Source organism: Acipenser ruthenus, chromosome 33, assembly GCF_902713425.1.
Source record: "Acipenser ruthenus chromosome 33, fAciRut3.2 maternal haplotype, whole genome shotgun sequence".
NCBI classification, from domain to species: Eukaryota; Metazoa; Chordata; class Actinopteri; order Acipenseriformes; family Acipenseridae; genus Acipenser; species Acipenser ruthenus.
This window is the reverse complement of record NC_081221.1, coordinates 10,740,224-10,754,811: the sequence shown is the minus strand read 5'-3', so window position 1 is coordinate 10,754,811 and position 14,588 is coordinate 10,740,224. Positions and strand designations below refer to the sequence as shown.

The window sequence follows — 14,588 nt, the reverse complement described above, 5'->3', positions numbered from 1 at the left end:
ACATGCTGCTGAAGAAATACCTTCTTCAAATCTGCATGGTGCTTTCCTATTACATGTTCCTAAAACTTCTGAAACTCAGCCTCACTTCTCAGAGATTTTTTAAGTTACTACGGTCATTCTTGCTAAATTCTGTCCTTCTGATGCACATATTTCTAGAGGTTGCAGAGCTGTGCTGAGTTTATTACAGTAACAAGATCGAACTAGAAATGCATAGATTGCATATAGGCACTACAACAAAGCTGTATGATCTCCTTAAGTTGATTTAGAATTACTTACCACAGTCATGCTATACATTTACCTGTAAAGGTTACAGTAGCCATTCATTTTCATGCAACGGGTGCCATCCAGACAACAGCTGGGGACAGATCAGCAGGCATCTCTCAGTCTTCTAATTGAGGATGTAGAACAAAATAGAACCAAACACAAATATTGTCAGTTGTCTGACTTCCCAAACGTGCTCGGTGTAATAGGTTGCACACATGTTGCAATATCCCCAGATTCAAGGAATGCAAACATCATCATTCTTTAACTGTGCAAGTTTCATGTGATGGTCAATGTATTATCATGGATGTAGTTGCTAAGTACCCTGGCTCATGCCACGACTTATTTATTGTGGTGAACAGTGCCTTGTTCAGAAAATTCGAACAGGGGCTTATAAGTGGAGGCTGGCTAATTTTAGAATATATTAAATACATAATTAACACATGACCATTCAAAAACATATGTAACAAATGCATATTAATGTTTAACATTTGTATTATTATTTTTCACAAACATACATAAGCATTCAGATACTGCGTGTAAAGAATATGAATATTAATATTGCATCAGAGAATACATTGCGATATTGAAATAAATTAAGGATTTTTTTTTCTATAGGCACGCTGTAGTATTAATATTAGTATTATTATTATTTATTTGTTTAGCAGACGCTTTTACACAAAGTGACTAACAGAGACTAGGGGGTGCATCACAACTTTAGGTCCCAGAATCTTTTTGGGACTTCTTTATTTTACTTTTTTATGGAAGAGGTTGCTTTTATTTTTCAGTTATATCTTCCGTATTTTTAATTTAGCAGTGGCTCCGGACCTTTTGCCGAAAATAAGTTTTATATGCTAAAATATCATCGAGGAAAAGCTCAACTTGGGTGTCTAAGAATGTATTTTTCCTTACTTTTTTTTTTACAATTGTTGTGACTCATGTGCGCTGCTTTGTTGTTTTCCAGTTAAAATGAAGTCCAGACTATTGAAATGTAACTAATTGGCTTGCTAATGAACCTGAAAATCAATTGTCGTTTCAATTAAATCATTCATAAGCAGGAGTCGCAAAGGGCATTGCGAGTAGAAGAAATGAACCTGCCCTTGTTGAAATTCAAGATGAGTAATTGGTGGCAAAAAAAACAAAAACTTGCAGTGCAAATGCATTGCGACCTCTATTTTCTCTAAAAAAATGTGCCTTCTGAAAATCAGGCTGTTTGTATCAAATATAAACCAATGAACATAAACTGCACCACATTCATGGAAATGTCGAAAGGAGAAATATGTAGCAAACATGTTTACATGGATAATCACGAATAAACTAAAATAAAAGGGGTGGGGGGAGTAGCGTCTCGTAACATACACAGGGTATGCACATTATTATTATTATTATTTTTTTAGACAAAACTTGCCTCAGTAAAAATCTATTCCTCGCTACACCCCTGTAAGGTTAGCACACATCAGAAAGTCTTTGATTACGCGCACCAGCGTTCTTTGCATCGGTTCCACCAACTTCATATAATCCCAAAAATTATTTGTGAGCTTCATAATGGTCATCTACCCATCTAACACAAACTACAACCCGTTCCTTCTTTATGGAGAAAAATTCAGCCAAGCGTACTTTTTCAGTAATTTCACGCAGGACTCTTAATATTAATGCCTTTTATTTTATTTTAACAGAAGAGACTACATTTGAAGCCGGAGTGAGGGTGCAGATTCACAGTCAGTTCGAGCCCCCCTTTGTCCACGAACTTGGCTTTGGAGTGGCACCTGGTTTTCAGACCTTCGTTTCAACACAGGAACAAAGGGTAACGTACTTTTTTTATCCAGTCTGAGGTCAACGAACACCAAATCCAATCCATCATTTGTTATCCATAATATTGTGCGTCACTTTTTTAAAATGCTCGGTTTGTACTGTCCCACAATGTAGTTAATTTTGTGGGCATTCATGTTGCATTTGAAACCCTGACCACCCTGGTATGTGTCTTGCAGGTTTCAACATTTTTAAGTCCTCAACTATAATTGAAACTATATATATATATATATATATATATATATATATATATATATATATATATATATATATATATATATAAATAATACTAGATAAGTGCAAGTTAAAGTGCATTAAAGGCAGAGTGCTATATAGTCCAGAAGGGAAGAGTTGAGTTTTACAGGTGTTGTCTGAAGAGGTGTGTCTTGAGGAGGCACTGGAAGGTGCTCAGGGACTGGGCAGTCCTGACATCCATAGGAAGGTCGTTGCACCACTGCGGGGCGAGGGTGGAGAAAGAGCGGGCTCTGGAGGCATGGGAATGTAGAGGAGGTACAGCCAGTCTTCTAGTGCAAGAGGAGCGGAGAGGTCGGGTGGGGGTGTAGAGAGAGATGAGGGTCTGGAGGTAGCTGTGTGCAGTCTGGTCAAGGCTTCGGTAGAAGAGTGCAAGAGTCTTGAACTGGATGTGAGCGTTGATCGGGAGCCAGTGGAGTGAGCAGAGCAGTGGAGAAGTGAGGTAGAGAGAACACCAGGCGAGCAGCGGAGTTCTGGATGAGCTGGAGCGGACAGGTGGCGGACGCAGGGAGGCCAGACAAGAAAAAGTCGCAATAGTCTAGGCGGGAGAGTATCAGGGCCTGGACGAGAAGTTACGTGGAGTAGCTGGTGAGGAAGGGTCGGATTCTATGACACTGTGTAGCAGTAGAGAATGACAGTGCTCACATTTGTTTGAGTGTTTTATTTTATACAAGTGTTTTCTGTTTATACGTTTTTTATTTTGTGCCTGAGTTCGACTCTGTTGGCTATTCAACTGTAATTTCTGTCTCCAGTCTTGCAATAGCTGGTTTGCTACACTATTATTCTGTAACTTTATTTTTGTTTTGTAATATAATCATGCACAACAGGACTACATTAAAAAAAGTGTTCAAAAGCGCAAAGAATGTAACTTACAACTATTCAAAACGTGTATTGTTTTAACGGTTCAAAAGATGGAAATGTTTAACTGTTCAAAATGTGGAATATAAAAAAGTACCTTGTGGAGTCTAGTTTATGCAATTACACAGACATGTGCAGTGCAATTGCCACATACTGCCTTATTGCAAACGGCACAGCTGTTATGTGTCTGGTCTACTATATCAACTCCAAACTTCGTGGAATTATAAAACCGTACAGTCTCTAGGATCTTTGTATCATTCCCGATGGCAACAGAAGATGAAGTGTGCTCAGCATAATTACATTTTTCTTGGTTTGCACTTGTAGACTGTTAGAGTTCAGCCCAAGTTGATACACGGCCCGTTGATCAACCTCTGTCTAAGGTAGGTAATTGCTGCCTCCTGGGTGGTAACAAAAATCTAACTTGAGTATGCAGCTGTGGCTGTGTTTGTCTCTGTCTCTATTTTGTAAAATAAAAACGGCACAGTAGCCAAAACAGACAAACAAAATGAACAAGACACTAACAAACAGGGGATGAACACCACAAACAACTACTGTGCTGGTCCTCAAGCACAAAGTAGCAATTGCTATTATTATTTAATTCTTATTTCTCCTAACTGTCTCCCGTTCTTACGATCTGAACACACAATCCCGAGTGAGTGAAATATGCATCTATATACTGTATATGGTTGTGCCAGGATTCAATTACTAATTAATTATTCACTTGAATCCCAGCACGTGAACTAATTTGTGCAATCCCCGTGCTCACATACTATTACATACTTTACCTGCACGTGGAGTGATTGTGCTATCCCTGTGTCTAAATACAACTATATATTTTAACAACACTTGTGCTAAATATCCCACATTATATCTAATGCACCAATATATGTACATCAACGTTAACACGCCACATACAACATATAATACAAAATATGCACTGGGGCGGGGCACCCCACCACCGTATTATATCTCCATAAGTTTCTGCAACCCTGGGTCTACTGATGCTTTGAGATGTTTAATACATATATTTAGTAAAAGTCAAAAAAGCACAGGTGCCTAGCTGCCAAATCAATGGAGAAAAATGCATTTAAAAAACGTGATCGGTCAAAAAGGCCGCCCTGGTAGTTCTAATGTTAAACAGAAACAAAACACTTATCCTAAAACAAAACAACACAGCGGCCAAAATAAATAGACAAATACAAAACAGACACAAAACAAAAACAAGTATCGTAAACTAGCATGGGTAGCAATTGCTTTCTAATAATACCAACTCTCCCCAGAGAGAAATTTTACTGCTCATCTTTGTCTTTTTTAGTTCTCTTGAGAAGAAATTGATGTCTCATTTTCATACCATGTATGTCTCTATCATGTCTGAAATGTTTCTCCTAAAAGTGCTATTGGAGAAATAAAATGAGCAACAAACGAGACACATGCAGTGAGACTCGTTTGAGACCCATGAGAAATAAAATTCAAAATACTTATAGTTCATTATTATTTATTTCTTAACAGCCCTTACCTAGGGCGACTTACAATTATATACAAAAAATACAGTAGTGCAGGATTAAATACAGTAAAATGGGGAGCAGATAAGTGCAAGCTGAAGTGCTTTTAAGGCAGAGTGCTATATTGTCCAGAAGGGAAGAGTTGAGTTTCACAGGTGCTGTCTGAAGAGGTGTGTCTTAGGGTTTTCTTACTTGTTGTAGTACATGTGTTCTGTTTTATTCTTGGATATTGTTTCTGATATGATTGTCACAATAACTAACTGTTCCATGTACAGTAGAACCCAGATTACCCAAACTCTATCCGAGTCTCCATATTAACTGAACCAACCCTTTCCACCTTGCCACAAAAACAGCGCACACCCGGAAATCGAGTAAATGTTCCTGTGTACTTCCCCTTTATTGGTTTTGCTTTGCTTTGTAATCAGGTTGCGCCTTTTCAGTGATACAAAATGACTTCAACTGTCTACTACATTTACAAATTAAGGTAGAGAATTTAGATAAAATAATAATGGGGTCACTCAAAAAAATTCCAGGTATACGGTCTGGGAAAGAGCACTGTTTCTAACATTAATGCAATGCCGAGCAGATTGTGAAATACAATACGACTGACACAGCTGATTCTGCAAGTGGGCCGTCATCACAGAAGACCATGAAGTTTACCATGAAGGACACTAATCTTGATGAAGCTGTCTATCAGGATTCTGTATATATACTGTATGAAATATATATGAAAATGATAAATAGAAACATGAGCAATAATACTACAAAATTGCATTTTATCTAGCAATAACCTCTTTAGATAACATTAACCCCTTTAAATTGTAATTGACCTTTCCAAGCTTTCAAAAACTAAGATTTCTGATTAATAATAAATCAGTTTAGAATTAAAAGGAAAAAAGAGCCTTATTTAAGGCTTTTAACCAAAAACTATTGGCCTGTGTGACAGGGTAGCGTCGCGGGCCCAGATGGTATTCGGCAGGCAAAGAGACTCAGAGACAAGGAAACTGCAGTTAAAGCGCTGCTGCGTGGTTTAATAACAAAAGGAAATCAAAACACTGCTCACAGAACAAAAATAAAACAGTTAAACAAACACAAAACTGTTCAGGCTGGGCAGAGCCTTCACTGAACTTGAACCTTTAACAAAAATACAGCAACACAACACCAAACTATTCACTCAGCAACTCCCCCCACCAAACAAAGGATTTTCTTTTTTTATAGCATGTGGCTGGAGCCTAATTATCAATTATTCAATTAGCTCCAGCCACATTCTCACATGTATTTTGGCAGGGATAGGAAATTAACCCCATCCCTGCCAACCACCACCAAATCACCACACAACAATATTATTTACAGGCAGGGCGCTGCCCTGCTACAATTGCTATCATAAACGGTCACAATCGGACAGGTATACAAGACTCAAACAGGCATTACTTATTGCTGGTGCTTTGTTTTTGATGGGTACATTCTTAGACGGCTTTCTTCAGTTTAGAGGACTCCACTGCTGTCCATCCATCCAGTGTGGAACAACGTAGAACGTAAGCTGAAAATCAGAGTTTTAAAATGATTAAGAAAACAATAATTGAAATATCGAATATACAAAACTATATTACCCACCCTGCATAAATATGTTAATTGTGCTTGACTTTGAAGCTTAGTAGCGTCCTAAATTTAACTACCAAATTGTGTTTTGTGCAGTAAACACCTAATTGAAGAAATTATGGGGATTATCCCACATAGTAACACTGAAAAGATAATGGAATGCATTACTTAAAGGTACTTAATGGGATTTGCCTATGAAATAAATGTCATTCATTGATTGATCACCTAGAAACTGAATGCCTCACAACAGTACTATAAATTGTGGGTGAACTCTGAATGGATACAGGAATTAGGTGAATTTCTGTTGGAATTATAGAGTTTTATTGTATGAGTTATGAAAAATCACAATGTTATTTGGGAGTTTTAATGCATATTAAAATATTTTCTATCTCAAAAAGGAAAAATATATTTTTTCTTCAGTTAGGTGTTTACAGCACAAAACAGTAGTCTTGGTAGTTAAATTTAGGACACTGCTAATAACACACGACAGGGCGTCGATTGTGTTTCATTAACATATGACTGTGGTTGGGTTGGAGGCACGAAGCGAAGCTGAGCTGAGACCCAGGGGAAGGGTGAAATTTAGTTGCAGGCTTCGCAATGCGCAAGGCCACGATGGGCGATAACTAGATAATAAAACATGGCTAAAATCTTAGGGACTGTGAAAATATATATACATATATATATATATATATATATATATATATATATATATATATATATACTGCTTTTAGCAAAAATGATCGTGAAAAACAAGTAGTAAGGCACAATATGTAATATTATTGTTGCGTCACTTAAGCAACCATTTTTTCAATATCCTGCACTGATAGCTCAAGTACATGCAGGCTACAAAACATCCTAACATTAATAACATTAATAACATTCTGTCTTCAGTTACGACAATTTTCAACAAGGGTTTCAAAGAATTTGGAAAATATTACTTACCAGTTAGTTCTTAATTCAAAAAACCTGTTGATGGTGAATTCTTGAAACCTCAGCTCGAACAACGCATGCGTACAGGACCAGCCTCATGGGACAGTCTCATTCTGTGAAAAGTGGGGACAGGGGACTAACAGTAACAGTTTAATAAAACTAATAGGATCCACAGTCCCCAAGAAATATACAGAGGTGAAAGTAAACCGGTATGGTCCAGTAAGAATTTCAGTGCCAGTATGCAGTATGCTGCCGACAAAACATTGTGTTATTAAGGTTAAGGATGTAATATATAGGTGCATAAGTAAATTGATTTAATAATAGTAATAACACAAAGTAGGAATTATAACTTGAACAAATCAAAACGTTTTAATTTACTGTACATTTAAAAATAAAAAACGCCCTGCTTCAGACTCCACTCCCAGTCAGGTGGGACACGTTCACGTGATTTAGAATGTTGCCATGGCAAACGCCGTTATTTCTTGTCAAGTCAGTCACTTTGCGCACAATTTACAAAGGAGAGTAGTAGTTAGCTAAAAAAAATTTGAACAAAAAATGCTGCCAAAGAAAGTTGAAATTCAACAGACCTTAACTGGTCTTTTTAAACGTAAAAGTGAGGAAGTAGGGGAATGCCAATCAAAAAAACTAACAAGAACTGAAGACACAGAAAATCGTCTGAACGAAAACCCTGCTACTGTTTTACCTTCGTCGACGTCAAGTGAACCAAAGCCCAGGGAGGAGACGAAAGGGACTGCTGAAGTGGTGGGGGTAAGCCTACTATTGATCTAACAGTGTTCCACATTAAAGGGGGGGGGGGGTTGTCAACAGTACCGGTAAGAAATTAAAGTTACTTTCACCACTGCCTATATATTTGTATTCAAATTCACTGGAAACATAACTCACCTCCCCCATAATTTAAGAACATAGCACAATCCGTTGTAAAAACAATAATTTGTCAGTGTGGACTGGAAATTATGATTTAATAATTTTTAATGTAATAATAAATCTATGGGGAACAAATCTAATTCTGGTAAATGTAACCAGCTAGTAAAAAAATAAGCATAATTTAAAATGTAACTTTTAACACCACAAAAAAAAAACAACAGATCTGGCACTATGTACTGTCTCACATAATACAAGCGTTATTTAAACTTTTGTTCAAGTTATCAAAGTTGTTACTACTTTAAATAAAATTCTTCATGCAGTTCACTCTCTGTCTAATAATTCAATGACATAAACTAGAGTAAAGTAGAGTAAGCTCCTGTGGCGAGGCAGCCTCTTAGCCCAGATGGTATTTGCAGGGACAGAGACACAGGCACAGAAAGCTGCAGGGTTAAATGCGCTAATGCGCTCATTTTAATCAAACAAAATAACAAAAACAAAAGGGTACACACACTAACAAAACCACACTGGTCAAAATAAAAGGCACAAGGGCCAAAACAAAAGGTTTGACAAAAACTCAGGAAAATGTAAACAAAAGAGACAGCACAGCACGGAACACGAAAACACAGAACACAGCCCTCCACCTGTATCACAATCCTAATCCTTCCTCCTTACAACCCGTGAATGCCAACAGTCCCTATATGGTCTGGACAGACCCAATTTCCTAGCAAATGTCCCGAGTCCCTATGCATAGGAAGAAAGTCCCGATATTTACCCAAAGAAAAAAAATCACTTATGCTGTACAGTAGAGTTGGTGAAAACCACACGCTGTGCTCTTCGTGCGGCTGACACATCTGCTGATTACTAACTTATACAAAGGTAAGAACGCTTCATTATGTCTATTTTTACTGTCATCACGGTCATGTTATGTTGAGTTGCGGGGGAGGGGTATACCTATTATATGATAATGAGTTTTTTATGCGTATGACCCCCCCAGGAGGAAAGTGTCCTGCTTAACAGTTTCCAAATGTTGGCAAGTATGGAATACCTATTTTATACACCCGTGGCTGGAGCCTAATTAATAATTTCATCATTTTATTCACTTGTCGGCTTCAACCACATTCACACTTATTTTGTCAGGGAGACATTTAACCCCCTCCCTGTCAAGCCCACACCAACACACGTGCACCGGCAGGTCTTTCATCCTGCCACACTGCCACAGCCCCCCACAACAAGCAACACATAACTTTAGAAATCTAGCAGGAAAAAAAAAAAAACTGCTCACCAGAGATTATAAAAAATACTGCATGGGGTAGTGTTTGATAAAAGAGAATTTAATACCCACCCTCAGGGTGGGAAACTTGGATAAACCCCTCAGGCTTCGCCCTCTGGGTTTATGTAGCATCCCACCCCTCAGATGTGCATTAAACACTAGCCCATGCAGTATTCTATATATATTTTTCAGAACCCGCTACTTACTCTTCAACACTAGAACCGCCGCGGTTATACTCATACCTAAAACCGCCGCCATCATCAATATTAAATTGAAAGACAGACTATCAGATACAACTCAAGCGTTTTATTCAAGCACATCATATCAAACATCTGCACAGCAATACTGTATGTTATTCAGTTCTGTATGTTAATCCTGAAGAACAAATAAAAATGTGATGTTAAAAAAAAAAAAAACCATCTGTACAGCCGAAACACTATTTAAATGAACAATTAAACATATAAGGGTTTATTTTCTAACTTCCCACATATAAAGCACAAAACTGTAAAAATGAAAGTAGTTTTTAATTTAAAACGAAAGTAACATGTTTTCTCTTGCGTGTGTCACTTGGTGCAGCACAGAGTCCAGGTTGAGCTGCTGCAGCCTGCTGCTTTGCAGTTTTTTGAAATGCAAAGCACTTTTGTATATTTGTGATCCTGCCTTTCAAATGCCATCAGGGTATTTAACCCTTTGCGGTCCATTTATTAAGTGCCTGTTGGGCGCGTCAGGTCTAATTTATTTTCACACAAGCTGTTTATTTTACACACACTGTTTAAAAGTAATTCTATTCACAGTAAAACAGGTTTAAAAGGCACTGCATAACAACATGACACTCAGTACTACATCTTCAGCCCTGCCCCACCCCTTGTTCGCTGTATTTATCACATACCTCTTCATAGTTGTGCATACTAATAAATCACCAAACTCTCAGTAATGCTATCCAAGTTATTATTTTATTACTATAACATCTCAAAAATCTTGGCAAATGTCCGCTATTTTCTACGAGCACTAGATGCGGAAGCAGCTATCTTGTTTGTATATGTCTGTGTTATGTCTGTGGTGAAGGAACTATGCGTATTGCTCAGATCCACCTCCATTTTTCTTCCGGTTTCTCTCGGCCATTGAAAGCTTTTCTCTGCTTTTTCTGGAGAAAAACCGACAAGGGACCTGTGACTGACGCCTTTTTGATGATGTCAGACAGGGTCCGACATCGGACCGGAAAGAAGCAAGTGCTTATAACTTATTCATTTTTAGGATTCTGCAGCTGAAACACCATATTGGTATTTAATTCAAATATCTAGTAATACTTAAGAACGGACATACACAAGATATTCACATACGTGGAGATATTTAAATTTGAATTGCAAAAGCTGTTCAAAAAGCGGCTATGGTGGTGCTAGTGTTAACAGTTGTGAAACTGGAGTGAAGACTGGAGGTGTGCTATTATCACTCCTGTAAACTTTACTCCTTGCTTCCGATGTAATTCACGAACATCCCAATAGCAATCTTTCTGTGGCATTTGAGCAGTGCTCATGAATAATTAATTTGTGTTATTATCACCCTTTTTACCATGACGGGACTCTTACCTTATTATCTTCTTCAAATAATTTGCCACAAATAATCATTTGATGGGCCGATCTGATATCCAGACCAAACATTTAAATTGGTCGGTTCATGTGGCTTATAAACCTTCTGCAAGATTTCTATAGGATATTTTTATATAGGAATGTGTAGTATTTTGGTATATGACAAAAAATGCTGTAAAATAATAGAATATGCAGCACTGTAAGTGCAACTTTAACTTGCTGATAAAACCTCAACAGATATTGCAAACGATCACTGTGATCGTCTGGAACCTGACCTTTGTGGATTAGATCACAAAAGAAGGGCATTAGCACTGATATTAAGACAAAAATGGTACTAATACCAATACATTTTCTTATGTGCTTTCCAGTGGCAGTTCGTCATAAGAGGCTACGGAGGCTAAGCCTACGTGTAAATGTGTAAAAGTCAAAAAAGCTTATCTTACGTCATGCTTTCCAAGGTCTACTGTATTGCTACTGGCTAACATGCATCCTCAAAATGGGTGGGATTCTGTGTGTCTTCAACCTGCAATCACCCTCTGTCTGTCAAGTTTTAATGTATTTGTATTGGCCACACCTAAGCTTGCGGCTAGCCTCTACCACTTATAATTAGGCTTAATCTTGACATATCTGTTACCAGGCAGGTTATGGGTCACATGTGGCTACTCGCTTAAGTTTCAATTTCCATACAGTACGTTGTAGATTTTTAAAAATTCTGTGGGCTACAGTGATTTAAAAAATCTTCTATGGGCTGAACATTTTTTTTTCTATAAATGACATCAATCAAGATTCACAAATCAAGTAATTCGACAATGTTTTTGTTACATTCTGTTGTGCTGCTTATACTATATTACTGTATTAGATTTCTTAAATTACGAAGTACCTTTTGAAACGTGCAACGTTTTATTGTGTATAATATAGATATATATATTGTAAACGAGCCTTGCGGCTCGGGTTCGTTTTGCCCTTTAAAATACCGACCAGACACAGAGATGGAGGGTTTGAAAGCGCTTTTGCGCTAATTTTTAATAAAGAACCAATGAACAAAACAAAAACAAAACACAAAATACCCACAAACAAAATAAACACCTAGCTCTGTACGAGCACTAACTAACACACAGGAACACCCTGACTACAAGTGGGACAGCTAGGCTGTTTCCCCACTAAACAATAAACAACAACCACACAGGTTTAATACCGCACCTTTTCCCTCACGACTGCCAGAACGCAGAGTACAACTTTCTGCCTCCTTCTTCTCAGCAGTCCTGAGCAAACTAACTGTTTCTCTTAAGTACCCTGCACCTGGTCCTAATTTACAATTGTTTCCAGGTGCAGGGAATAACTAACAATTAAACAATAATCAAATTAAACAATAAAACAATTAACAAAACCATCAAACAAACAATACCATTTAACAAAACCACACATTTTACTGCAAGGATGATTCCACCCCATCCCCATTGTGCTACAATATATATATATATATATACAGCCTCACCACTTAATAAAGTCAGGAGCCGCTACTGGTTCTTTCAAAGTGACATATTGTAACTAGGTACCATTTGGTCAAGTAACAGATTACTGAAGTAAACCTTATCTTGTGCATTTATTTTTCGAAAGTGTGGTGCATAAGTAAAAACATGTGAATGATATTACCCAGAGTGACAATAACCAAAGTGGTATTATTAGGAGCTTCTCCCCATTGACTGCCTTTATATTTTGGCCGGGGCATTTCATTGTGCAGACTGTGTCTGCATTGCATCTGTACAGTATATTCAAAATTGAATATCAAATTTAATGATCATTTTGATAAGGGCCATACAGACTATGGATGAACGGACAGACAGACACCCCCCCACCCCCCCCACCCCACCCCCTCCAAATGATGTTGACACCAAGTTTCATGACAATGCATAAGTGGTTCTCCTGATACAGATCGAGTGCTATACAGACAATCAGACACCACCTGATATCCACAGAATCTGATATTATCAATAACTTATGACAATTTGTTTTAATGACAAATGGATTTGTGGTTTTCCAGATACATGGAGGAATCTGTGCAGTGTGACTATTATTATTATTATTATTATTTATTTCTTAGCAGACGCTATTATCCAAGGCGACTTACAATTGTTAAAAAACATCGCAGTACAAAGTATCACATTTCAGAATATCACGTTACAGATAAGAGCAATTGTCAAGTACAATAAAATCAGTAGCAAAAGATCAAATTCAAGTAAGAGCAAAAATTACAGTAAATAATTACATTTAAGAGCAGGTTCGACGTAATTGCTTATACGAGTAAAATCCAGTATGAGAATAAGAGCAATTACAAAAAACGTGAATACGGATACCTATAAGAGTAAAGTCAAATACAAGATACAGGAAGTAGTTATAATTAAGAGCAGTTGTAGAATACAGCAAGGTATGGAGCAGTTCAGTGCAAGTATAAGTTGATGCAAGTACTGGTACAATTGGGTGCTATAGAGTCCAGTATGATTGAGTTGTGAGGTTTACAGATGCTGTCTGAACAGGTGTGTCTTGAGGAGGCGCTGGAAGGTGGTCAGGGACTGAGCAGTCCTGATATCCGTGGCTAGAGCTGGGGAGGGGGGTATAGTTAATCTGCTGGTGGTGGAGGAGCAGAGGGGATGAGAGGGGGTGTAGGGAGGAATGATAGTCTGGAGAGGAGGGAGCAGAAAGGTCAAGACAGCGATAGGCGAGGACAAGAGTTTTGAATTGGATGCGAGCAGCGATAGGGAACCAGTGCAGAGAGCGGAGTAGCAGTGTAGCGTGGGAGAAACGAGGAAGGGAAAAGACAAGGTGAGCAGCAGAGTTTTGGATGAGCTGGAGCATGATTGATTAGGTTACACATTGGTTCTGAGTTTATGTATGTATCTCTTTAATGATAGCATAAGATCTATGAGGAATGCCAGTGTAAAGGTGGCACACTTCCTTATCTCCTCAAGTCAAGTATGCTTCAACAATATCAATACATTACAACGATTTGAAATCTCTCCAAGTCACGTAAATTAAATATTACTGAAGCTAGGTTTTAAGCTTTGAACACAATTAACCAGTTGTCTGTCAAGCATAGAATCTCAGAATAAAATTGGAATACTAATGAAGTTCTTTCATAAAATTGGCACCGTGGTGAAGAATATTTCCACTCTTATTACACTTTCTCAGTCAAAGGGATTTGTCTCTAAGGGCATCATAAATCAAACAGGTAGAACATTTTATTAAAAAAACAAATCAATGTGACTGATGTTAGTCTCAGCATTTGAATAGCATTATTGTCTAAATAGTCCATGCAGTATTGTTAGATTAAGCTTGTTAAAGTATTTCCAAGTTGTAAGTACTTTTATTACTTTATATTTTGCATTCATCAGATACAAAATCCATCATCTGCTGGCTTGCTGTTAATCGATGTGACATTCAAAATGTTTACTTCATTTATTTATTTACAGGGTTGCTTGAGATGCAAGAACAACATATTATAAGCCAGCAGCATACAGTCACAAAACAATGCACAATATAAATTATCTGCATACATTAAAAAATGAGCAAGCCTTATTACAACTATCAACTTTATATACACTGTCTGGCCACTCAATTACAAAGGGTTCTGCAAGGTAG

The 14,588-nt window shown here is 37.7% G+C and overlaps 1 protein-coding gene across 1 annotated transcript in view; it reads left to right on the top strand.

Moving 5' to 3' along the window:
- The window catches only part of asic2 (acid-sensing (proton-gated) ion channel 2), a 287,152-nt gene that overhangs the window by 198,610 nt on the left and 73,954 nt on the right, over positions 1-14,588 (top strand). The window contains exon 3 of the mRNA XM_034055630.3: positions 1,938-2,065. Within this exon, the coding sequence (XP_033911521.2) occupies positions 1,938-2,065 (128 nt within the window). The remainder of the gene's footprint in view (positions 1-1,937; positions 2,066-14,588) is intronic.